The sequence below is a fragment of the Mus caroli genome, chromosome 5 (genome assembly GCF_900094665.2).
Source record: "Mus caroli chromosome 5, CAROLI_EIJ_v1.1, whole genome shotgun sequence".
Classification (NCBI taxonomy): Eukaryota; Metazoa; Chordata; class Mammalia; order Rodentia; family Muridae; genus Mus; species Mus caroli.
The window spans coordinates 66,413,004-66,438,612 of NC_034574.1; the positions used below are offsets into that span (position 1 = coordinate 66,413,004).

A 25,609-nucleotide genomic window follows, 5' to 3' on the forward strand; every position below is an offset into this window, starting at 1 on the left:
CTCTTCTCCTCTTCTCTTCTCTTCTCTTCTCTTTTCTCTTCTCCTCTTCTCTCTCCCTCTCCCCTTCCCTCCCCTCCCCTCTCCCTCCCCTCCTCTCTCTCTCTCTCTCTCTCTCTCTCTCTCTCTCTCTCTCTCTCTCTCCTTTCAATTTTGAGCTTACTAAGTTGTCAAGGCTGGCCGTGAACCTGTGTTCCTTCTGCCTCAGCCTCCCCAATAGCCTGATTACAGGCCCTGTTGTACCAGGTCTGGTATGTGAGTGAGTCTCCTGTTCTGAATGTCTTTTGAGAGGTCATGCATTCCGTGTGTGTGACCTGCCTGGCTTCTTTCACTTATCAGACTGTTTCAGAGGTCACTGCCTCCGTCCCAGCACGGACCTATACACGGTTCATTCCCCTTTATGGATAGTGATATCCTGCTATGGATAAATAATTTATTGTATTCACCCATATGAAAACCTTTGTGACTTTTTGGCTCTTTTGAACTGTACATTGTTTAGAATCCCTAGGTCATTCTATTCACAGGTGATTCTATGTATAAAAAATTTTAAAGGAACTGCCAAATTATTTTTCAGACTGGCAGAAACATTTTATGCTGAATCAAAAATAGATAGAGGTTTAAATTTGCCCACACCATCACTGACAACTGCTATTTATTAGCTTTTAGTTACAGTCATACTCAAGGGAGTGTGGAGCTCCCTGTGGTCTGGTCTTGCTTTTACCTAACAGTGAGTGGCCAGTGTTTCCCTTGCTCATTAATGATGTGTGTTTATTGTCTGGGGAAATGTTTACTTGAAGCTCCTGTCCATTTAAAAATTTGTGGGTGTTTTTTTGTTGCTGTTATGTTGTAAAAGCTCTCTGTCTCTCTCTGTGTGTCTCTGTCTCTCTCCTTTTAATATTGAGCTTACTTGGTTGTCAAGCCTGGCCTTGGACTTGTGTTTCACCCCAGGAACTTGATTACAGGCCTGGTATGAGAGTTCTTTACATACTCTAGATGTTAGGCCTTTGTCCAACTACGGACACTATGGTTTTAAAATATTTTATAGCTATACTTACTTCATTCTTATTAGTGGTCACTACCTTTTCTCTCTTTCCTCATAAGAATCAAGTAATTGTTCTACCTGTCTAGAGTGCCTATTCTGAACGATTCATCAAAACTGGAACTGTGCCTCTTCGAGTTAGCATAGTCTTTTCAAGGTTCATGTTTCAATATACATGAATACTTCCTTCTTATCACTAAATAATGCTGAGTTGGGCTGGCAAGATGGCTCAGTGATTAAAAGCACCGATTGTTCTTCCGAAGTTCCTGAGTTCAAATCCCAGCAACCACATGGTGGCTCACAACCATCCGTAATGAAATCTGATACCCTATTCTGGAGTGTCTGAAGACAGCTACAGTGTAATTACATATAATAAATAAATAAATCTAAAAAAATAAAATAATGCTCCATTGTGTTTGTGTGTTACATTTTATTCATCCATTAATTAGTTTTTTTTTTTTTTTTTTTTTTTTAGCAGACTTAATTCATTTATTTTTCTTGTATAAAAACCCTTATGTGGTAGCCACAGCTGGAGCCTGGGTCTTCTGACCAGAGACTCTGATGTGGGTTTTCACTAGATGATCAGTGAATTCCTGATAAAGAAACTTGGTAAACACAGTGTCTTTCCAGAGGTCAGGGGTCAGATAGCTGTAGGTCTTGGAGATGGCATCAAAGGTGGCCTTGGCAAAATTGCCTAGGGTGGCAGTGCAGCCTTTATCTGAAATGTAGCAGTCATTTATACCGGCCATCATCAGTAGCTTCTTGGGCACAGAAGCAGAGACAATGCCAGTGCCTCTGGGGGCAGGGATGAGACCCACCAGCACAGAGTCATAGCAGCCTGTCACCTTGCATGGAACAGTGTGGGGTTTGCCAATCTTGTTCCCCCAGTAGCCTCTCTGCACGGGGATGATGGAAAGTTTGGCCAAAATGAATGGCCCCTCGGATGGCAGTGGCAACCTCCTTGGAGCACTTAAGGCCAAGACCAATGTGACCATTGTAGTCCCCAATAGTGACGAATGCCTTGAACCTGGTCTGCTGGCCAGCCCGAGTCTGCTTCTGCACTGGCGTGATTTTCAGAACCTCATCCTTTAGGGATGCACCCAGGAAAACATCAATGATCTCAGACTCCTTAATGGGCATGGAGAACAGGTAGATCTCCTCCAGGGACTTGATTTTCATGTCCTTAACCAGGCAGCCCAGCTTGGTGACAGGGATCCACTCCTTGTCTTCAGCTTTACCTCCACGAGCCCCACAGCCTGGACCACGGCCATGGCCTTGACCACGACCGCAGCCCCTAAGACTGCTCCTGGATCCTCCGTGGAAGCCATCGTGGCCTCCTAATCCTGGGTCTCCGGGTCTTCCCGGCCCTCCCACTGCACCGGTGTCATCCACCATTTGGTGTTTTCCGGAAGAAGAAGCCATCCATTAATTAGTTAGTGGATAAACAATGTTGCCAGGAACATTTCTATGTTCTTAAGTGGACCTGTGTTTTTGTCATTCTTGGATATGTACCAAGGAGAATAGGTGGGTTATATGGGGAGTCTCCATGATCAACCCTTTGAGAAGTTACAAATTGTTCTGCAAGTCTGCAATAGTCCTTACATTTCCACCAGTCAGACATGAAGTTTCCAGTTTTCCAAACATTTGCCATCCTCCTGCCTTTAGACGACAAGATATTCAATATCAGCCAGCATAGCAGGTATGAAATAGCATCTCATTATGGTTTGCAATCACACTTTCCTAAAAAAATGGAATGTTGAATACCTTTTCCTTGTATGAGCATGGAGGTGTGCATATGTATTCAGATATGTGCATGTGTGTATGCTGTTATGTGCATAGAGTCCAGGAGTGGAGTTCTAGTATCATTCTTTAGGAGCTTTCTATCTTGTTATTTTTGAAACAGGGTCTCTCCAACTTGTGCAGCAAACTCTTTACCAATCCCTGTTCCCTTGGGAACATTTTCATGTACCGATAGATATCTGTCTTATTTATTGATGAGGATGTGGGGTGCCAGACATCAAGTGTGTGTTATCTATTTCTGTCTTCAAAGTGAGGTGAGTGTCCTTATTTAAGCAGATATAGATTCAAGGTATCTGTCCTGCCCAAGGTCACACATGGAAGCCCTCTCCTTCATGACAATACTGAGAGGTAGGGCCTTAAAGGGACAGCCACATCATGAGCGGCAGAGTCCATATATGTAAATTATGACTTGTGAAAGGCTTGCAGGAACTTGCCATGTTTTCTTTGTCCTTCTGTTTTCCATCAGAGGACGTGGTGTTTGTCCCTTTTTGTGCTTTTCATCCTTTTCTGCCATTGGAAGGCATGGCAAGAAGGCCTTTAATCCCAGCAGATAGAGGCAAGCCAATCTCTGAGTTCAAGGCCAGCCTGAGACAGCAAATTCCAAGAAAAGAATAGTTTTTGTCCAGACCTTAATCTGGGCCATACCTTCTGCTGGAGGCCTACAGGGGGACAATGGAAGAAGGAAGGCTCAATCTTCTTCGTCTGCTTGCACTTACTTGCCAGCACATCTGTTGGAACCTACTTCTTCAGGATTCTAGCTGATACAGAAGACCAGCTCAAACACCTAGCCTCAAGGGACTGAGCAACTGTTAGATTCTTGGACTTCCCATCCACAGCTGCTCATTGTTGGGTTAATTTGACTATAGAATGTAAGTCCTTCCAATAATTTCCCTTGATATATAGAGACATCCCATAAGTTCTGTGTCTCTAGAGAACTCTGACTAAAACTCTCATCTTAAGATTCTTTTCTGTTTCCAAGTCAGGAAAGCAGCCTTCCTCGAATTCCTACACAATTATGGGCTTGTGCTTTAGGTTCCTGCAGGTGACGAGAGTGCAGCTGTGCCTCTGTCCTTGGTACCAAGACAAAACACCCACAAGACAAAATGCCCACAACCATCCTTCTTATGGTTCAGAAAATGTTAACTGAGTTTCTATCTCTGCTAGAGACGATGTTAAGTCATCAAAGATCCAGGTTTTGCGCTAAGGTTCAGGTGGCCACATGGAGGAGACGTTTCCATGGAAACCTCTTGAGAAGGTAAGCCTGGCAGAGAGCACGAGGGCAGGATGGATCAGAGGGCCAGGCCAGACAAGCTTTGCCTCTTGAGATCCTGGTTGTGACAGAGACCTAATTTGAACCAAAGAGAAGCATTTTGGAAGGTCAGAGGCCAGGCTAAGGGTGAATGGGTCCAGAGACTAGAGAACTCTCCAGGCAAAGCTGCTGTGTAGTTTGTTCTATGTGCTTGGAATGCTCTTCTTTCTAATTAGCCTCATCTATTGGCTAATGCACGTGACTCCAGTCATCTCCTTGGGGGAGGGGGGTATTATTTGCTTTCTTGCTGCTGTGACAAACATACTTTGAAAGGGGGCTGGAGAGATGGCTCAGTGGTTAAGAGCACTGATTGCTCTTCCAGAGGTCCTGAGTTCAATTTCCAGCAACCACGTGGTGGCTCACAACCATCGATACTGGGATCCAATGTCCTCTTCTGGTTTATCTGAAGAAAGTGACAGTGTACTCATATATATATAAAATAAATAAACCTTTTAAAAAAGAAACTATTAAATAATACCTTGAAGAGAACATCCTAAGAAAAGAAGGATTTATTATTCAGATTTGAGGGTACTTCATGGTAGAGAGTCAAGATGGCAGGAGCCTGAGGTAGCTGGTCACAGTGTGCCCACAGTCAGGGAGAACAGAGCTACGGAAGTGTGTGCTTAGCTAAGGGTCTCCTTAAAAAAATTTTTTTTTCTACTTGAAAACTTTTAATGATTTTTTAAAAATATTTTTTATTATGTATTTTCCTCAATTACATTTCCAATGCTATCCCCAAAAGTCCCCCATACCCTCCCCCCACTCCCCTAACCCACCCATTCCCACTTTTTGGCCCTGGCGTTCCCCTGTACTGGGGCATATAAAGTTTGCATGTCCAATGGGCCTCTCTTTCCAGTGATGGCCGACTAGGCCATCTTTTGATACATATGCAGCTAGAGTCAAGAGCTCCGGGGTACTGGTTAGTTCATAATGTTGTTGCACCTACAGGGTTGCAGATCCCTTTAGCTCCTTGGATACTTTCTCTAGCTTCTCCATTGGGGACCCTGTGATCCATCCAATAGCTGACTGTAAGCATCCACTTCTGTGTTTGCTAGGCCCCGGCCTAGTCTCACAAGAGACAGCTATATCAGGGTCCTTTCAGCCAAACTCTTGCTAGTGTATGCAATGAAATTTTTTTTAAAACTTATTTTTATTGTATGAATGCGTTGTCTCTGTATATGTATGTGTACCACAATCCCGAGGATGCAGAGGAAGGTGCTGTGTCCCTTTCTTTGTATAGTCTTGGCTGTTCTGTAACTCACTCTGTCCTTGAACTCAGAGAGAGGCTTTGCCTCTGCCTCCTGAGTGCTGGTGCTGCCACCACCTTAACCACTGGGCCATTTCTGCAGGCCCTTTATTCTTTTCAAGTAGTCTAGGATCTGAGAGTCCAGGGAATGGTACCACCCACAGTGGGTGGTTCTTCTCCCTTCAATTCCGCTCATCAACATAATCCTCCAAAGGTATGTCCAGAGGTGTAGATTCCGGGTGATTCTCATGGTGTTGAATTCGGAGTTAGCCATCATGGGATATCCACTCCCAACAGTCTTCTTCCTGACTGGATAACGTCTGGAATCTCAGCTGGCCTACTCATGACTTTAGACCAAATTAGAAAAGGGTGATGTGTTTGCCACGATAACACCAACGTTTGAAAAACCGGCTGATCTTCCCTAGAGATGAACGTGGCTTCAGAGCGGGGCTCATGGCTCGGTGAGCACAGTCCACGTGGGCTTCGCTTTGCACAGTGCCCAAACTGTACAATTGTTCACAGGAGCTGAACCGCAATTTTGGCTGCACACGCTCTGAAAAACTGCCCCTTTCAGTGCCTAAGACGGCGGCTTTATTTTGCTAGTTAAGAGACGTCTAGTTAAGGATGGTCTCCTCATAAACTCAGAAGCCTCGTAAAAGGAGCAGCTGTGGCTGTTCGTCGTTTCTAGAGTTGAGTGCGCTGACACATCAGAAACCCTTGATAAACCATGCTTGTTTCGAGAATGAATGACTGAAGGAGTAAATGAATGTTTCTGTCACCTGCTTTCCCACGACTGCCTTTTCCCTGAGGTGGGAGCTCTAGTCTCTGGCTGCTGTGAACCTAAAGGCAGGGCCTCTATTTTGCCTTTACTGTTTTAAAAGCTCCAGGGAAGGGAGTTGATTGGCCCAGCTGAGGTCACATGCTCCTTGGAGTTGGGAGTGGGGCTTCCTGACTGACAAGCTTCATCAAGCGTTTGGTAAATATGGGGTGCAAAAAGAGGGTGCTCTTCCGAGGAAAAGATGGGATATGCTAAACAGGGACTGTCCTTGTCCCCTGTCTATGCCTCTGCAGGCGTTGCTGGAAGCTCCTGGGGTTGCCGTGGGGGTAGTTTTCTGAGCTCACCTCTAACGTGCTCCATCGTTCCATCCCCTTTGTCTTGGTTCTGAGGCAAAATTCGGTTTCAGTGTCAGAGAAGACCTGTGGATAAAGCCATGACACTGGGCAGCCTTGGTCAAGCAAGACCTCATGGAGGTGAGTGAGGGAGGAGGAGACAGACAAAAGGCGTGGGCTGGGGGCTGAAGGAAGAAAGTTGGCTTGTTCCCCCGTCAATTTCTTACCTGATCTCTCTTTTCCCCCCAACTCAGTTTACCCAAGAGCAGCAAGCCTGTCGTCCACAACGGTCTGAGGAAATGAGACATTGGAAAGGCAAGTTTTGACGGGAGCAAATGTATCACATCCTTAGTGCGCAGTCTGATTGGCTCCTTGAAGGTCCCGTCTCTGCTGGGGGGTGGAGTCTGATTGGCGCTAAAGTAGATGGATCCCAAGGTCTAGGTGGGGAAGCCTTCAGATCTAAAGCAAACTACCAGAGATAATGAAGAGTAAAGGTTTACTCGGCCCCAGGCCCCACGGTTCAGGTCGGTGACTGGGTAACTTGTGTTGGACCTGTGTTAAGGCTGCACACCATGGCAGGAGCCCATGGATGGCAGAGAAAGACGCACACTGGAGGGAACTCAAGAGGCAAAGGAGAGATTGGGGTACCACAGCCCTTGGTACTCTAGGCCATGCCAAGTGGGTCATTGTTCCCCTTCCCCTTTCTCTGTGACCTAAGCTTTGTGCTTAACTGAGGGCGGCTTATCTTTTAAATCATGTGTTCTGGGGGTAGGGAGCCATTCCAGATCCAAAGGATGGCAGGGAGACTAGGGCAGCAGAAAGAAGTGTCTCCATCTTGTGCTGTTAAGTTACAAGATGCTCTCTTCTGGTGCAATCCGCCCCAACAGCTTCCTAGGATCATGAAGATCCTATAGCCTTGGATCTTGTTGGCTCCTGCTTCACAGTCTCTAGGCTCCTCCTCTGTGACTTTCTTTTTGGCTTTTGTTCAAGACCAGTGTAACTAACTCTCTTCAACCTATAACACAGATAAGGAACACTGAGGCTTGCCTTCATGAACTAAGGATAGGTCAGCAGTACGGATCATTTTGGGCAAGCCGTTCAACCAGGTCCCCTGGGTATCTGGAAAGGAAGCTGGGAAAGGCAGAAGTCTCCCAAGGGGGAAAAGAGGGAGAAGGGAGCACAGCTCTGCCCATGCGCTTCCCCAGACGACAGTGCTGCTTTGGGTCCTGTTCTTCTATTCCCCAAAATGAGATCCTGCTTTAGATTTGTTCCGCTGCTTAACAAGGACAGGAGGAACGGGATGAAATATCCATGCATTGATCTTCCTTCTTGATATTTTTGTGTTTTGCAAATTGTATCTTGGATATTCTAAGTTTCTGGGCTAATATCTACTTATCAGTGAGTGCATATCAAGTGACTTCTTTTGTGATTGGGTTACCTCACTCAGGATGATAGCCTCCAGATCCATCCATTTGCCCAAGAATTTCATAAATTCATTGTTTTTAATAGCTGAGACCAACTTTCTTCTAATATGCAATGTAGTCTGTCATACCTGACTGTAATGAAGATTCTAAGTATACTTTGCTAAGCTTGCCCTGAGATTTCTAACTCTATGTAGTAGAAGTAATGTCGGATTTCTTTCACTATCTCTCTTACAACACTAGAGGCAATTCTGAATGTCACTGAATAGGCAACATTCTTACTGAATTCCAAACCCAGGGATGGCTCAAGGACTATCTAGGGCATTGGTGAAGGCCAGGAAGCAAAGTTCGATTTTGCTTAGGTATTTGGCAAGTCATTGCTTGGAGGCACCTATAATAAAACAATACTGAGGGAAAGCACACAGATCCTTTCACCAACTAAAGCAAGGACATTATTGGAGCATTCGTTATACAGGATGCCCCGGTTCCAGGAGACTAAGTTTCCATGAACTTTTGGTCTTGCGACTGCGTCCAGGTTTCTAGGCCCATCACATGAGTCACTACTGGAGTGAATGTAGCATCTGGGCAAGTTACCTTATATCTGTGTGCTTTGGTCTCCTCATTTGTAAAATGGGTTATGCAAAAGAACCTACTAGGATGGTTTGGAGGAGTGCGTTAACATGGGGGCTTCAGGACAGTACCTGGCCCAAAGGGAACGGCAAGTTCAGTAAGATTTCAGTGCTGAAATCTGTTATGTGCAGTATCTCGGGAAGTTTTGCAAAGCTGAAGTTATGGAATGTAAATGGAGGTTCTGATGTTAGAGCTTCGGAACCAGAAAAGGTGGTAGAGATGGAAGGATAGAAAATACACGGGCCAGTGTGGAGTTCATTACTCAGGGTAAACGACCAGAACTGCAGGCTGGGAGCCAGGCAAGCTGGGAGCCCTTGTGGTCCCTTTGGGGGAGGAGCAAGAAGTTGATTTGGGGTCCTGGAGCCAGTGGAGTGAGGAGAGGACATCATCTGATGACAGCGAAGTCATACAGAAGGACTGGGGACAGGGCGCAGAGCCTGGGAGGACAGGGTGGCCTCAGAAGAAGCAGCGCTGGCTTGAGTCCAAGTTGGCGTTGGAAGACAAATCTAGAACTCGATAAAGTCTATTCTTGGCATTTCTGCCCCCAAGAACACGACTGCTCTTGCCCAGTGACCAGGATCATCTGTGAAGGAGGCAGCAGGTGCCCATCAGCCTGAAGCTGCTGCGCTCACTCACCTACCAGCTCCTCAGCAAAACTCATATTTGAGCACAGGCGCAGTTGGCAGCCACGCTTAGGAGGAAAACTAAGAGAAAGAAATTAATCCCACCCTGACAGAATTACAGGTCACCACCAACTGTGGCCTGAAGCCCTGGGACTTCAAGAAGGCAAAACCTGTCGCCGGAATGAACGTCTGAACCAGGCATTCTTAGTGGAGGGTGACGGGGATGCCTATGGCTGCGTTTCAGACCTTTGATAGAAAATTATCAATGACTCCCCAGAATGCTAAGGACTGCCCTAAGGAAAATAAAGTAATAAGGAAATATCTGGGTTAGTTGAAGGAAATAAATACGAACTCTGTTGTTCGTGATCAGGGCAGCATTTGAGTGTTTGAATGTTCTATGCCAGGCTTAGAACCATTGAACTTCCTTGAGTGTGTAAGATACCTTGCTTTTGTGACACTTGTGGTAGGTTGTGGGTAGCATCCATTAGGGGAGAGTATGTGGTTGGAGGTGTGAAGAGTCTAGGGTAGCTTCAACTCTGTAGGTGAGGCTGGAATGTGCTGAGTCATGGAATTTGGGTGTTCAGCATGCTAGTCCTTTATAGAGCAGGAAGTCCTTACCCCATAGTGTAGTATCCCCAATCAACTGAACATATAGTTCCTGTAGCTCCTGCTCTCCTCTCTCCCCTCCCCCACTTCCCTACTGCAGTCTGCCTTCTCCATCCACTCTCCCAGAATGCTTCACTCTTCCATAATGAGATGCTTGGCTGCCTTGCAGCCACTGAGCACTGGAGATGGATGGGGTCTCCTGTACCGCCCTGAGAGGGATGTTAAAAGACATTGTATTCATGAAAGCAGGAGAAAGGAGGCAGAAGAAACGGAGAGCACGACAACACACAGAAGCCATTGTGCAAGAAGAATGGTTATTCTTTCTGTCCATCTCCGGCTAGCTGCGGTAATTGAAGAAATGCTATGTTCATGAGCATCAGCACCAAGGTCAGGCATTGTTGAGAACTGGGAAGTTATTCCTTCTGAGATTGAATCACATGCAGCATCATTAGGACTTGATTAGCTCGATGTGGGGTAAAGAGAGAAAATCCAATTCAGAGACGACGTGGTAAGGAATGAATACATTTTTATTCAAACTCTGTTAATTCCCTAGGCAGGTGTAATTCCACAAAGTGAAAGGAAGGAAAGGAAAGAAAGGAAAAACCCAGCTGAAGCATCCCATATCTGCTCTAGAAAAAATGATTAGTTTTTTCTACCTGATAAGAATTCTTGGAAGTTAGGAATATTAAAAAAAAATCCTTTATTGCTGCTATAGGCAAAGCAAATAAATTCATTGCTAAATGGGACCAAAATGGAAACATGATGTTAAATCTAATTGGAAAATTCTAAGCTCTGTTAAGGGATCCTCCAGATGACTGCTTCATCAAGAAAGAGTCATTTTTGGTTGAAATTATCCTTGAGTTGGGAAGAAGCCAACTCTAGCAGACAGCAAGCATTAGGCTCATCAGGAAATAGGAAGAGAACCCGGGCAGTGGGAGGTCACACGCTCCTCCTTGCTGCATTCTCCTAGTCCTAGATGAGGTTCTGTATACTTGACCCTGTCATCCCGAATTATACCCTGGCAAAATTAGTCCTGTTTTTGTAGATGAAGAAACTGAAGCCCAGACAAGTTGGCACTTTTTTTTTTCTTTTGTCTGTCTTTTAGACAAACTCTTGCTATGTAGCCTTGACCTTGTCATCCTCCTGCATCAGTCTCCCTGGTACCATTGTACTTGGCTCTCAGATAAGCTTAATGTCTTCATTTGATGATTGGAAATGGTAGGGTCTTTCTTAATCCAGCTTACCTCATACGTGGTACTCAAAATCATTCGATTTCACGTTCAGTCTACCAGATTCAAAGTGTCCTAAGCAGGGCCGGGAAGGTGCCTTGGTGGAAAAGTGTTTGCTGTGGATGTATGAGGCCAGTGAAAAGTTAGGGGCCTTAGTGTAGGCATGAAATCTTAGCACTGGGAAGGTAGAGTCAGGCAACTCCCTGTGGCTTGCTAGTTAGCCGTTCTAGGTGAGCAACAGGTTCAATGGGAGATCCTGTCTTGGACAAAATATTGTGGGGGAACAATTGAGGAAGGCACTTGATAGCACTGTGATCATTGCATATGTGCACCCAAGTATATCTCCCCCATCCCCACATACAGAGTGTTTGACACCAGCAACTGTGACTCTCAGAGAAGAGTAATTGTTTCAAAGAAGAGAAACTGTTCATTATGGGGATACAATATGAACCTCCATTCATAGAAAATCTTCTAGGATATACTTCAGTTGGCTTAATTTTTTTTTGGATATTAGCTTTCTGTACTCACAGAACTTCTCTGTGTGAATTCCAAATATGAACATGACTTTTTCTTTTGTTATACAAATGTTTGCATGTTCTGTCGGAGTAGGCTGCACTGGTGACTTGTCCTGGCGAGTTTGTTCTTGCATCTCTGTCTCTGCCTTCACTGTTCATTTTAGAAGCTAGAAGAGAATTACTCCAAGTGTCCTGGTTAACTTGCTATTGCTCTTGGAAAGCACTGACCAAAAGCAGCTTGGGGGAGAAAAAGGGTGTCTTTGGTTTCCAGGTTTCAGGCCATTGTCTAGAAAAGCTAAGGTAAGAGCCCAAGGCAAGAACCTTGAGTAGGAATCTGAAGCAGATAACTTAGAGAGCACTTGCTGTCCTTTACAACCCAAGAACAGAACGCGTGTCAAGGGATGGCTCCGCCCACGGTGGGCTGGGCTCAGCCTCAGCAATCCTGTGGACTGTGCATACAGGCCAATCTGATGGAGGCAAGAACTTAATTACATTGCCCCCTTTCTCAAGTTACTCTAGTATGCATCAAGTTGAGCAAAACCCAACTAGCACAGCGAGTAATTATCTACTATCCAGTGAGGAACTAGCATAGGTAAAAGAAAGAGGTGGTGTGAGAATCAGCATGCAGTGGAATGTGATTGTACTGACAGGGTGGTAGCCATAGCAACAGTCTCACCATTGCTTAGGGGATGGTCACTGAACCTGTGTTCCAGGACTTAGTCTAAAGGGTTAACCATCATTATGAGATTGAACTACACTGTGCCAAGTATTATAAGCAATTATAGAAACTATTGTTTTCACTATTTTGAAAAAAAAAATGACAGAAGTGTTCCTTAAGCCAAAATGTCCAGTGAGGAGTCAACTTAAGAAGGGTCTTAAAATTCTACGTGTTATTAAAAAAAATCTTTGGAGGACATGCTATAAAGATTTATCATTTACTTTTATTGTGTGTATGTGTGTGCCTATGTGTATGTGGATGCAGGTACCCTGGGAGGGGCTGAGAATCCCCAGAGCTGAGATAAAAGGCTGGTATATGCTGTTTGACATGGATGCTAGGAACTGAACTTCAGTTCTCTGCCAAAGCAATGCTCTCTCTTAACCACTGAGACTCTTCTTCCGATTCCCATTTTGAGGTTATAGTACAGATACAGGGGTGGCTAATAAGAAAACGGAAGCACCATCAAGGTGCCCACCCCGAACGACAGCGTTTGGGTTTGTGTGTGCATTAAATGCATTTTAGACTCACAGTCTACTCACAGCAACTCCACAAAGTTTGAGGGAATTAACTATTCTTCCTCTGTGAAGACATTTAAATATTTACTCATTTTCATTTCCATATCCCGAATACCTACTTAACCCGTCTTTTGATAAATTGAGGAGTTTCACATACTCTCTCTGGAATCAAAGGTTACATGAATTCCAACACGCTATGTTTTCCTTTCTTACTTCAAGCCTTACCAGGGACATATTTATCTACTAATCTAAGCAGGTTCAAGCCTATCTAAGTCTCCAGGGCTATGCTGTTCTCAATTCCGTATCCCAAGCCTAGTGTACATGGGACAAGCAGACATACTGTGATTTGGGATATTGGGAGGAAATGCTTAAACCCCCAAACCTGTGCTATTCTCTCTCTCTCTCTCTCTCTCTCTCTCTCTCTCTCTCTCTCTCTCTCACTAGACTTCCATCAAATTCTCAACTAACAAAATAGGTGAGTCAGGCTCCACTGAACACTCCAAGTGATGGCTACTCCTGAGTGTCAGCTTGTCTATATCTGGAATGAACTATATCCAGAAATGGAGGGCACACCTGTGATCCAGATCTTGAGGCAGGAAGACACAGGCTTTTGGTCTGAATCTTGAGACATAGTGGCCCAGAAAAGCTTAGGCCCAGACAAGGGAGTACATGCTTTTAATCCCAGGAGACAGATGCAAACAGATCTGTGAGTTCAAGACCAGTCCGAGACAGAGCAAGTTCCAACTAAAGAACATCTTAGGTTCAGGCATGGTGGTATAGACCTTTAATCTGGAGGAGGTCTACATAAAGACAATGGAAGAAGGAAGCCCCTTTTTTTTTTCCTCTGCCTGCTTGCACTTACTTGTTAGCACATCAGTTGGAACCGACTTCTTCAGGATTCCAGCTTATACAGAAGACCAGCTGAAACACCTAGCCTTGTGGGACTGAACAACTATTAGATTCTTGGACTTTCCATTAAGAGCTGCCCATTGTTAGCTTAGTTGGGCTGCAGACTGCAAGTCATACCAACAATTTTCACTAAAATATAGACATTCCTGTTCCGTGACTCTAGAGAACCCCAATACACTTTGTGACTTGTTCGTATTGTTAATGTTTTAAGTCATAACCAAGTGCCATGAAATAATGTGCTATCCCTTTAAATCTGCCCACCCGCGAGTCTCAAGACATTCACTACCCGCTGCCCCCAGATTTAAATATAAAAGATGGTATTTCAGTAAACATCTCTACAGGGGGACCTTGCTATTTGGGAAAGTTATTGAATGAGGAAAAAAATGGAAATAACATTATTTATTGAATGATTCCTTGAAAAGGCCATATTCCAAACATGAAGAATAGAATTTGTATTAGCGTGGTAGAACTTTTAAGGAGTTGGAGAGAGTACTGTCCCAGGAATCTTGGATTTTCTCATTAGACCAGCGTGGCGATGGAGCGTTGTAGACAAGGAGCCAGAAACTCGAGTTCTTAAATACTGCTTTGTCCTTGGGTAGTCCGATAACTTGGATTAGATGCTTAATTCCTTTGAACTCCCGGTCTCATATTCTTATAATGAGGAAGTTGGATTTGGAATCTCTGAGGTTCCTTTCAGATATAAAATTCCCCAAGAGTTGTCATCCACTTCACTCTTAGGAACAGTGAATCAGTGTCCACTGTTGGAAGCCACTGTACTAAGTGCCGGGGGACTGAAAACAGTCATAACAAGTTCCCTGACCATGAAGATTTATAATCTTATGGGTGGTTGAACTGTCTGGATGATATTCACAGAGCATCGTTTAGTTGTTTTATTATTCATGAGACTTGTGCAGTAGTGAGGCTCAGCTGACTAAGAAAGAGTACTTCCTCTCAGTTCTCTAGCTCTAGCGGACCGTGATTGGCCCTGACACCTTGCCTCTGACTGTCCTTGGTGGAGGCCACTATTTGGAACCTACACACTATCCCCCTACCCCGATCTGGGTCAATCTGTATTTTACTTGAAAATGGTCAGACTGAACCTAGTGGAAACAGCTGAGAAACAGCATAGGTTAGAATTCTGTTTATTATTTTCCTGGATACTATGTGTCAAGGACGTGCTGAGAGCCAGGGAGAAAGTGAACTGGCAGGTCCTTTAGGTTTAATAATTTCACAACGATAAAGTTTGCTGCAGAGAAATCAATGTAGCAGATTAATAACTAATATAAATCACGGGCTTATTTTAATTTACAAGTACCAAGAAGTAAACCCTTTTTCTGTGCAAAACAATATGGGAAACAAAACTCAAACACATACAAATATTATACATAAGAAAGTCTCAGAAACACGAATAAACTGTAGTTCTTACTATATTAGGCTGAAATCGGGAACAGAATAATGAACCCAAGAAGACTTTGCCCAGAATAAGCACTTAAAAATTATATATAGCTCCCAACCTAGGAGCCTACAAGTACCTTCCTTTGTTTAGGAGACTCGGCTAAGTCTCTGTCCTGTTAAGGAGACCCAAAAGAATGCTCTATGAAGAATTCTTGCCTTCAGATGCAATTCTGATATTTTGCAATTTGATGAAGTGAATCATATGCATTTGAATGACAAATATGAAAGATTGCATTATTGGGATTCAATTTAATTACAGAGAAATAGAGGACGATGAGGTGGAACATATCACAGTAACAAACACAGTGATGTAGATAACCAGGACTGTAAGCTGTTTTGCTTTGTAACATTTGTCCGGATTTCAGAACTCTACAACTCAAGAGCCTGGGCTGTAGAATTCAGAATCCTAACGCAGGATCCCTTTGCTATCTTTGGTCATATCATCCAGTGCGTGTGGCGGAATCTACAGGCTGTCCAGGCTGTGGTTGGGGCAAGCGAGGTTCGGACATGGAGTGTGTGTTTGCGGTGGGGGCGGGGCGCCCACCCTTGCACATTTTAGCGTTATTGCATTACCATAGTGATTGTGGAGAACTGGTTTTCAAGTACTGAAAAACTCCAAGAAACAACAAAAAGCAGTATTTAGGACACTTAACAATCACAACCCCTTTAACGCTTCCCTTTGCTAAACAGCGGTTTGGCCAGGTTCGACTTATGTTTCTTAGACTTTTATAGTCAGGTGACCTGGCTTGTCGTGGTGTCAGGCTGACCCCCCCAGAGCCTAATGTGGCACTAGGTTTTTCTCTCGCTGTCTGGGGACCGCAGAGGTGTCTGACGTTCAATGCCTGAAGCATTCGAAACCTTTGGCGCAAGTAACGCATGACTCTGAATAATTGACTCTGAAAAAGAGGCGCATTTCCAAAGTTGAGGACAGAAAGGTTGTGGCATAAAAGGGAGGAAAGCGGAGATATTTTTCTTCTTCTAATTTTCCGCGATGGGAAACGATTGATGAGAACCGGCGGGATCCGGGCGTGGGCAGTAGCGGGATCTGGCCGATGGCCTCCCAGGGAACACCAGTCCCTGTGGGTAGGAGCTTGGCTCCAGGTCCCTCAGGCTGCTTTGTTTCGGATGCTTAACCCAGGTTCTCGGTTGGGCTCTCGGTTGGTCTCCCGCTCCAGGATCCGCCCGCCACAGGGCGGGGCTTCAGGGTCAAGGTGGACCAATTCCCCAGTCTCGCCCCTCCACGCGCTTTCGGACCCCTGAATGACTGACAGCCGTTGGGTCCAACCTGCGGCTCCGAACAGTGGCCTCCACCAGGGGCGGTCGGAGGCGAGGCGCCGGGGCCAATCACGTTGCAGTCTAGGGGGCGGGGCCTCCTTGCCAGCTGCAGGCGGCGCAACCAGCACTTCTTCGGTCAAATGAGAGCCGAAGAGGGGCGGTCCCCCGGCTGGGGTCTAGCCAATGAGAAGGGCGGAATGGGCGGGCCGGAGAAGAAGCCGGCGGTCCTCTGTTGCGAGCTAAGGTTTGGGGAGTCGGTAGGGGGACCGCGAGTGGAGCGCGGGAGCCCGGGCGGCAGGCGGGTGTGAGCTGCCCGAAAATGCACTCGGATGCTGCAGCTGTCAGTGAGTAGCACAGAGCCAGCGGGCCCGCACACCCCGTCCGCTCCTGCGCTCCCTTCTCCACTTCTCCGGTTCCGATCGCGCTGGAGTCCCTGGCCGGGGAGCGGGTTGAACCCCTCCTGGAGTCCGAGGGCCGTGACGCTGCGGGCGGCTGGGGCGGGAGCAGGGGCGGCGGGGAGGGGGTGGGGACTGGCTGGCTTTCCGCGGTTGGGGGAGGGGGGACATTCTGGAAGGCCGGGGGCCGAGAGTCGGTGGTGCACGGAGGTGGAGACGGCGGCGGGCGCTGGCAGCTGGGGTCGGGGGTGGTACGAGCGGGCAGGGAGAGGGCCTGCGGTCCGAATACGGGGTGAGGCTTGCGGGGCCCGAGCCGTACGGTCTACCGGGGAAGGCGGGGGAGTTCGAGGGGAGAGGGGGCGGGGACAATGGGAAGGAGGGCTGGGGGCGGGGGCGGGAACAATGGGTGGGGAGCTGGGGCAGCGGCCGGGCCGGTGAGGGGCTGGGGGCTGATGTAACGGGGGCCATGGAGTGGGAGACACCGCGGTGGGATGGGAGAGTTGTGGAGTCCGGTATGCGGGACGGCGGCCGGGAGTGGGGAGAGGGCTTGGGGGGCAGGTGTTGGGACAGGGGGTCCCCGGAGGAGTGGATGGCGGATAGGACTGCTGTGCAGTTTGGGGGCTGGGACAGGGGTCGGGGAGGGTGTGCGGAGTGAGTTAGGAGGAAGAGTAGGTGGGGAGAAGCGGGGACTGGGAGGGCTGTCATCTTCGGGTACGGTGCTCTTGGGGCGGGGTGGGGAGCGTTGGACTGTCCATTGGGGGAGGCGCCTCCTCCCTGGAGAGGCCCGGTCCAGCCTAGGAGGGGACCACCCTTGAGCCTCGGGGTGCACTGAGGAGAGGGGGCGGGGCCGGGTACCCGGGAGGTGTCCCTAGGCTGGCAGTGGCCGCTGCGTTCGGCGAGCAGCGGGGAGCGAGGTCAGCGCGGGCTGGGGTTACAGGACCGGGAGGCCGCTGTCTGCGAGCTGACCCGACCCGCAGGGGTCCTGGAGGCGGGGTGGAGGAATTGGCGTAAGAGGTTGTCGGGGTCCCCGGCGGTCCGTAGGTTTGGCAGTGTGTGACGCAGTTCCCTAATTTCTGGCCATCAGCTGTAGAGGCTGATGCGTCAAGACCTGTTACCCTGTACGGAGGGCCGCTTTGGAGGCATAGCAACGCGCGTGCGAGAAGCTACCTCCGCCCGAAGCACCGGGAGGGTGCTTTAGGGGTTTCCTTTAGGGTCTGGCTCCCCGAGCCGGTGTAAAGGGAAAGGCAGGCTCGCGGAATTCTGGGTCTTGTAGTCCCAGCCGCCCTGGGCCGCGGTTGGATTGGGTGCACGTGGGTAACTGTGGAAACGAGTCCCAGAATTCAGCGCGCCCCTTGGAACCTCCTTGCTTGACTAACTCGTGCTTTATGCCGCGGAGACTCAATGCGTTCTCTCCCGGGAGATGCCTGGGTTCCTTGGGACAGTGTCCACCGCAGAGGGAGAGCCCAGGCCAAGCCCTGGCCTTTCTCCGAGATAATTTACCCCTGCATCTGCCCTGGGGAGCGAAAGCTTAGTCTCGAATCATCCTGCACACGTTCGTTTTAAAGCAACGTTTACCATGGAACATTTAGTGTGTGTTGTATAGACGTCTAGAGTGAAGTATATAGCCTTACATAAGTATGGAAACTAAGTAGAGATTCGTAATATCCCTTGTGAAGAAAATACAGATAACTGCACTGGGTATTTCTTGGGTTACTTGGTTTGCCCAAGAGTTAGGGGATTTTTTCTTTTGGAAGCGAATCAAGAATGGCAGCTTAGTGGAATTTGGGGTTGAAGTAGTCTCATGCCAGAACCTGCAATGAAATCCTAAAGGTGAGCAAAGGGGAACTGTGATGTCTTAACTTTTATGTAAGTGAAGCGAATGAGGCTGTAAAGTCCTTCCCTTTGGACTATTACAGGTCTTCCTAGTTTGTGGGCATCCTTTGCCAGTTCTCCTTAGTGATCACCCTAAATCAAATGTAGGGACTATAAGATTATTTTTGTGTGGTGTATCAGATACTATGAAACATCCATAATCGCAATGGTTATTGGAGGGGTGTTTTAATAACCCAGCGGTAAACATCTTGAGGGCGAGTTTTAATATTTGGAAACGACTTGACACAGTTAAGACAGTACTAAACTTGTCTATGTGTTTGACAATGTTTTTTTAAAATTTATTTTTACTATTTTTAAGTATGTATATATATATATATATATATATATATATATATATATATATGTGTGTGTGTGTGTGTGTGTGCACATGCATATAGATGCAATGGAGAACAGATGAAGGGTCCCCTAGAACTGGTGCTTGTGAGCTACTCAACTGAGAACTAGGAATGGAACTCAGATCCTCTGCAAGAGCAGTAAGCACTCCTAAGTGCTGAGCCATTTCTCCAGACCTTACAGGATGGCTTTTGAAATAAGGTCTGAGAAACTTGTGAGAATATGTTTTAGGGAAACAATTTATATCTATCCTGTTTTGACTTACACCTGCAGTAAAATTTCTAAGAGCCGTCTTGTATATAGTATGGACATTTTTCAACAAAGTATTTAATCCAGGATTTGCTCTTGCTGAGTGATTGGGGGGTGGGGGAGAGCATGTGCTCTTTAGATCTTCAAGATCTAAAGAAAACATCAGTCTGCATTTCTTCTGTTTTCATTCGTTCTCATCACATCCCGAAGAACAAGTGCCCTTACTCACACAGTCCTCCAGCTAGTCCATAAGCCCCAAAGCCCTAGGCACTGTCAGCCTGTACTGTCTACTTGTCTTTCGACCTTTGCATTTTGGCCCTTGGCTAGGTCTTATATTTTCTTGTGGATTTAGCTATGCATTTAAATAGTTCAGAAAGTTTTATTGAAGATTTTTGACTCTGTATTGGAAGGATTTGGCAGGGGTAGTTGTATAAAGGTTCTCTCAGTATCAACTTATAGAATGAATCTGTCTCTATATGTATGTATATATGTATATATGCATATAAATCTTACATATGTATGTGTATATATATGTATACACACATACATACATACATACATACATACATGGGACTTATACATACACACATATATACATAGGCAGTCTAGCTAATACAACAATGGCTGTCTATGTATGGAAGATCCAAGAATCCAGTAATTGTTCAGGCTGGATGCTTCAGCTGGTATGTACTGGAATCCTGAAGAAGTAGGCTCTAATGCCAGTGAAGGAATGGACTTGGTATTGAGGCAAGAGCAAGCAGGCAAAGAACAAAAGCTTCCTTCTTCCATGTCCTTATATTAGGATTCCAGCAGAAGGCTTGGCCTAAATTAGAGGTGTGTCTTCCCACCTCAAAGGTCCAGAATAGAAGTAGATCTTCCCACTTAAAATTAAGCAAAAATCACTCCCCAGTATGCCAGTTTGGGGGTTTTAGTTAATTCCAGATGTAGTCAAGTTGACAACCGTATAGTCATCACAGTCTTGTGTGTAACTGCCAAAGACGAAAGCTCTCTCCTCTTCTTATTGGGGATTTGTATACAGTGACTTTTTTCATTCTCCACATTGGCTTAGAGAAGGCCCCTACTTAATGCTTGATGGTATCCCTCCTCCCCGTAACTTCCTTCCTTCTTCCTGTTTTGATGTTTGCATTGCTCTCATCTTAATTATCATCATGGTCATCCTTATAATTGTAGCTAATAATTAATAGCTAGTAATTCTGCTGACATAGGAGCAAAATGCAGTCTGTCAGTTGAGGACCTGGTACTTAATAGCCTGGTGACTTTGGTAAGTGTTTATTCCCAGGGACATTTAGACTTGAGGGTGTACCAGGGTACTTCCATGTGTTGGAAATAGGCTGTGTATATGGCCCTAGCTTTGTAGTTAGTCAAGGCAATAGAAAACCCAAGCTAGTTAGTTGATTTAGTTCCTTTGGTTAATGAAGCTGCAGTAATTTTAATCACCTTGGTTGGAACCTTACATACTTCCCATCTTTTTCTGTTTGGAAGTGGAAGGGAGAGTCTGTATATGCAATACTTATCTTGTTGCTGTGATCAAGTAGCTGACCACAGCATCTTAAAGAGGAAAGGGTTTATTCTGGCTTACAGTTTGAGGATACACTCTGGCAGAGCAGAGAAGATACAGCTTTGAGAGTGAGGTGCAGGAGTGGGAGGCAGCTGGTTACACTGTGTCAGTAGGAAGGATAGCAGCTACTGGCAGCTGGTTACACTGTGTCAGTAGGAAGGATAGAAGCTACTGGAGGCTGGTTACATTTTATCAGTAGGAAGGAGAGACGCTACTGGTGGCTGGTTACATTGTGTCAGTAGGAAGGAGAAAGGCTACTGGCCCTCTCCCACTTTCTATTTTATAGTTCGGCCGGTGGGAAGGTGCTGCCCACACTCATGGCAGGTCCTTTTTCTGCTGTTAAATCCCCCTGAAAAGTGCTCTCACAGACCCACAGTGTGTCTTTTTCAAGATTGCAAATTCAGGCAAATTGACAAGATAAATGACCACAGGCTGCATCTCTTCCTGTCCCCTACAGCTGCCCCCTCTTCCCAACTCCTCCTCATCAGTATCTTGGGTCTGAGGCAGTGTTTTGTGATAACCAGTGATCCTGTGTGAGGCCTAGCCTGTGCTCCACTGGTCTATCAGTAGTTGAATCATCTTTGCTTTTAGTATTCCTTCCCTACTCAAAAACCTTGAGGGCTTCCAGGCCTCCTGGTGATATAGGACAGCTTCTGTCATTGAGGCCTGGCTTCTGTCCTTGGAAGGCTCCCTTCTCCCTACCTGTCCTCAGAGCATAAGACAATATCACACTCCCCAAGACCTATCGCCAATGACCTGCAGAGGTTCCATAGTTTTTGCAACCTCCAAGCAAGAGTACTAGCTGGGCAGCAAGCGCTCAAGATGTCAGCCTTCTGGGAACATTTTCTATTCCAGCCACGACGTAGCACTACGTGAACATTATGTTTGATATGTTTGATATGGAGAGATTAAATACTGCAACGGATGAGCAAGGTACCTACAAGGGACTACGAAAACTCTGTTTGGGACAGAAGGTTAGATCTCTTACCAGGTCTGTTTGGGAGATGGTTGATACTATTTTAATTTTTCTCTTTCTGACTTATGGCCATATCCTGGTCCTAAGGTTTTATTTCTTCAGTTAACAATACAGTGAGATAGGAGCTGGTGAGAGGGCCTGGTGGTTAAGAGCACTAGCTGCTCTGGCAGAGAACCTGGGTTTGGTTCCCAGCACCCACACAATGCTGAACCACAGTCTGTAATTCCAGTTCCAGGAGTCTGATACCCTCTCTGGCCTCTGAGGGTATCAATCACACACATGCACAGACACCCATGCAGGTAAAAATACCAAATGCACATAAACCCAGACAATAGGACAGTGAGAATGTTGGTATGTTTTCACTTACTATGTTAAACAATGTGTAAGTTAACTCTAACACTGACAGAGGAAAATATGCTGGTTGGGAGCCTGAATTGGTGTTGATTGCTTCCTACAGCTTATTCTTACAGTGAAATTCAGGTCAAAAGTACCTCTTGAGAATTATTATTTTAAGACCATACTTTAGAGAGTGTATCTTAGGAAGAAAAACACTGAAATGCATTTTAAATAGAATTTCATGCTTTAGTGTCACATGACAGTTTTAGAGCCAGAAACACTCCCCCCTCCCTTTTTTTTCCCCCTTCTGGAGTTTCAGTGTTCTGGAGGAAGTGCCTGCTAGTTGAAGTTTGAGTTGCCTTTCTTTTCATTAGAAAATGTTAAACAAGTTAATGTCACCTAGGAAGGCTGTTGTTTTTGAAACTCCTGAATGTATGGAATAAAATCCCTAAACGATAGGAAAAAGACCCCTTCCTCCAGGTAGCACCATCCCTCTGTGTGGGATGGGTTTTGCTCTGTTTTCTGTTTTTGGTAGTCCTTCAGAAATTTCCTTTCCTGATGAGAGTTTAGCAAACCTTTGTCTACTGCTGCCTGTATCAGTAGGGCTTGCTGAGTGTCATCCCAACTGTGCTATCTGGCCTAGGGGATCTCTTCCTTAGCTCGGAAGCACTCCTCCCACCTCCCATCCCTCCTGAAGGTGGAAGCCAGCTAAGGGAAGAAGGCTGTAGCCTGAGGAGAATCACTGTGGTGGGGGCAGCAGCTCTGTTGGTTTTGGAGTTGGAGTTGGTCCAGTCCTGGTTCTGTCTGTGGGGAATCTCACCATGTGCCCATGGGGGATTTTTTTCTGTTGTGTGATCCACAGGCCTGGCTTTCTCATCTTCCTAGTGAGTCTAGTGCTATATTTAAAAGAAAAATCAAAACAAAACCAACATGCCACAGTTGGTTTCCCGTACTGGCAGCTAAGAACTCAGACCTAGCCCCTCACTGTCCCATTTACCTGGCAGAGGCTGTTGTGGAGAAGAGCTGCCTTTTTCCTTTTCAGTGTAGCTGTCTGTAGGCTCCACTCAGACGTGACCAAAAGCCTGACTGAAGGATTCCTGTAATGTCCCTTGTAGGTGGCAGGAGCCAGCATTGCAGGTACTCAGTGTTGGCATCCCTTCTAGGCTCCTCCTAACAGTTACCTGGCAATAGCCAGGTAGGCCTGGCTTGCTATAAAAGAGGCTGTTTGGCCTCGATCTCTCTGCCTCTTTTCTCTTCTCTCTCTGACTCTCTTCCCTCCCTGACTGACCCTTTCTTGCCCCCCCCCTCCAAGGGTTCCTGGCCAACCTCTCTCTCCTCTCCCTACCTCTCTGTCTCTGTCTCTGCCTCTACTCCCTTCTCAACTCCCCTTCCCATGCCCTTAATAAACTCTATTCTGCACTATACCCATCCTATAGCTGGTTCTTAAGGGGGAAGGGATGTCTTAGTATGGGCCCACAGAGACCCCCCTCCCACCTCACCATACTGTGCTCTACAAAACATACGGTGGTCTTTTTGTAAAGCACACCACTCAGCCACAGGTAGGCCAGCCAGCTAGCTCTCGGCTGGAGCTGTGTACTCACGTCTCCACAGATAGATAGCCTCTTTTGTCTCTTAAGAAATGCAGTCCAGAGGTGGGATGCTCAGAAGCTGGCCCCTAGCCCCTTGTAGGTTTTTCTTGAGTAAAGTATTTTGTTTAGTCAGAAATAATGTCTGATAGTTCTAAAGCCTTCCAGGTCAACTTTACTGAGGTTATAATTTACATGTTAAAAAATTATAGCCACTTAAATGGATAGACTGGTAAACAAATACCCTGGCAGAGCAATTGCTAAACCAAGATACAAAGCATACCCATCGTTCTTTAGAGCCTCTCTGTGCCCTGCCCACGAGGCAGCACTTCCCGAGGATCCCCTCCCCCACATACTTGGCTCTTAAGATGTGTTTATGGCCTTCTTCATGTTAATGGTTAGCTGCTTTTCTTTGCATGAAGATACTACAGCACCACACACTGACCTAAAGGAAACTGTCGATGCTGTGTGGACCCTGTATCTCTTGACTGGTGCTTTTGCCACAGAGAATGATGATGCTAAATGTTTCCACAGTGTTTCTGTGGCCCAAAGACATGACCACACCAGCGTCTGCTCCATGGATGTGATGGGATGGTGTCTCCCCACTGCTCTGTGACAGTTTGAGAAGTAGGAACGTGCTTGCTCGGGAAAGACCCTTGGGTCAGAATGACTGGATTCACAACCACCCTATGCCATTTATTAGTTGTGAGATTTTAGGTGAGTTCCTCAACTATCTTGTGCTCAGAGATTTCATGTTTAAAAGCTACCCTCTCAGGGGCACGGGGCTGCCAGTCACCAGGTGTGAATGTTGAGTACCTAGTGTATGCAAGGCCGAGTTCTCCACTGGTCTGGAAGTCTTCATTCTGCTGTAGGTGAGAGGCAGATGATAGGTAAGTTCCATAGTGATCAGTTCTGTAGAGACAAACAAAGTAGAGGAAGTGTGTGTATGTGTGCGCGCGTGTGTGCGTGTGCATGCATGTGTGTGTGTATGTGTAGGGCAGTTGGATGCTGGTGTGGTCAGGGAAGGACTGATGGGAAGGATACCAGTGCATAGTCTCTGTGTGCAAGGTAGGCCTGATCTGAGGAACATCAAGGAGATGGGGATGCAGGGAGGAGAGTTGAGGGGAGACACGGTCCCATGGAACCCGTGGTTGCTGTTGATTTGTAATAGTGGCTCCTTGGTAGGTGTGGCAGCGTAGGAGCCATGGAGGGGACGTGCCATTCCGTTATTTGGGCACTCTGTCACTCACTCAGCTGTTGCCAGACACTGCTATAACAAACAGGATCGTGGAGGAAAGAGGGGAGGGGGCAGGTGAAGGGTGAATGATGGCTGCTGCATTAATGAATGTTGGGGTGCTTGGAACCAGGGGAAGGCACACAGCTAGACTTCCTAGAAGAGTTAGTAGTTAACGTTGTCAGCTTAGCCTTTGGTGTTTCACTGGGAAAAGAAAGAACTGAGTTCAGGAGCAGGTTTGAGAGGCCAGGACGGACCGACCAGGCAGACCTGTGACAGTTATGTGTGTGTGTGGTGGGGAGTGGAGGGCAGGAGGAGTTAAGGTACAGAGAGTAGGGACTTGTGGGACGTATGGGTAGAGAGAAAGCAGGAGGGGAGGGGGGATGGGTAAAAAGGGACAAGGGGAGGGGGAAAAGGCCCTTAATAAAGGCCCTTAATTACTATGGTCTTTACCCCTCCCCAAGGCAAGGAAGCTGGAATATAGGAAGGGGGACCTCAAGGCCACTGGGATTGAGGCTCTTTACACAGCGCCTTGGAGGTCTAGCTCCAGAGTCGGGTACTCTCCACTGCAAGTGAACGGGCCTCAGTTGTACTCTGCTTTTCCCTTGCGTTGTCCTGGCCTGTGAGTGGC

General features: G+C 46.5%; 1 protein-coding gene and 1 pseudogene across 7 annotated transcripts in view; one reads left to right on the forward strand and one right to left on the reverse strand.

Annotated features, from left to right (window-relative positions):
- Window positions 1-1,548: 1,548 nt before the first annotated feature.
- On the reverse strand, window positions 1,549-2,431 carry LOC110294740 (annotated as a pseudogene).
- Window positions 2,432-6,576: 4,145 nt separating this feature from the next.
- Dcun1d4 (defective in cullin neddylation 1 domain containing 4) overlaps window positions 6,577-25,609 on the forward strand; it is a 76,667-nt gene continuing 57,634 nt past the window's right edge. For 2 of the 7 annotated variants that reach the window (XM_021163557.1, XM_021163560.2), the window contains exons 1-2: window positions 6,577-6,642; window positions 6,756-6,816. In XM_021163557.1, coding sequence (XP_021019216.1) covers window positions 6,637-6,642; window positions 6,756-6,816 — 67 coding nt within the window. In that variant the 5' untranslated portion in view covers window positions 6,577-6,636. Of the gene's footprint in view, window positions 6,643-6,755; window positions 6,817-16,636; window positions 16,742-24,278; window positions 24,462-25,609 lie in introns of those variants that run through there. The other 5 variants (XM_021163559.2, XM_021163561.2, XM_029477542.1 and 2 more) reach the window with 4 other exon arrangements.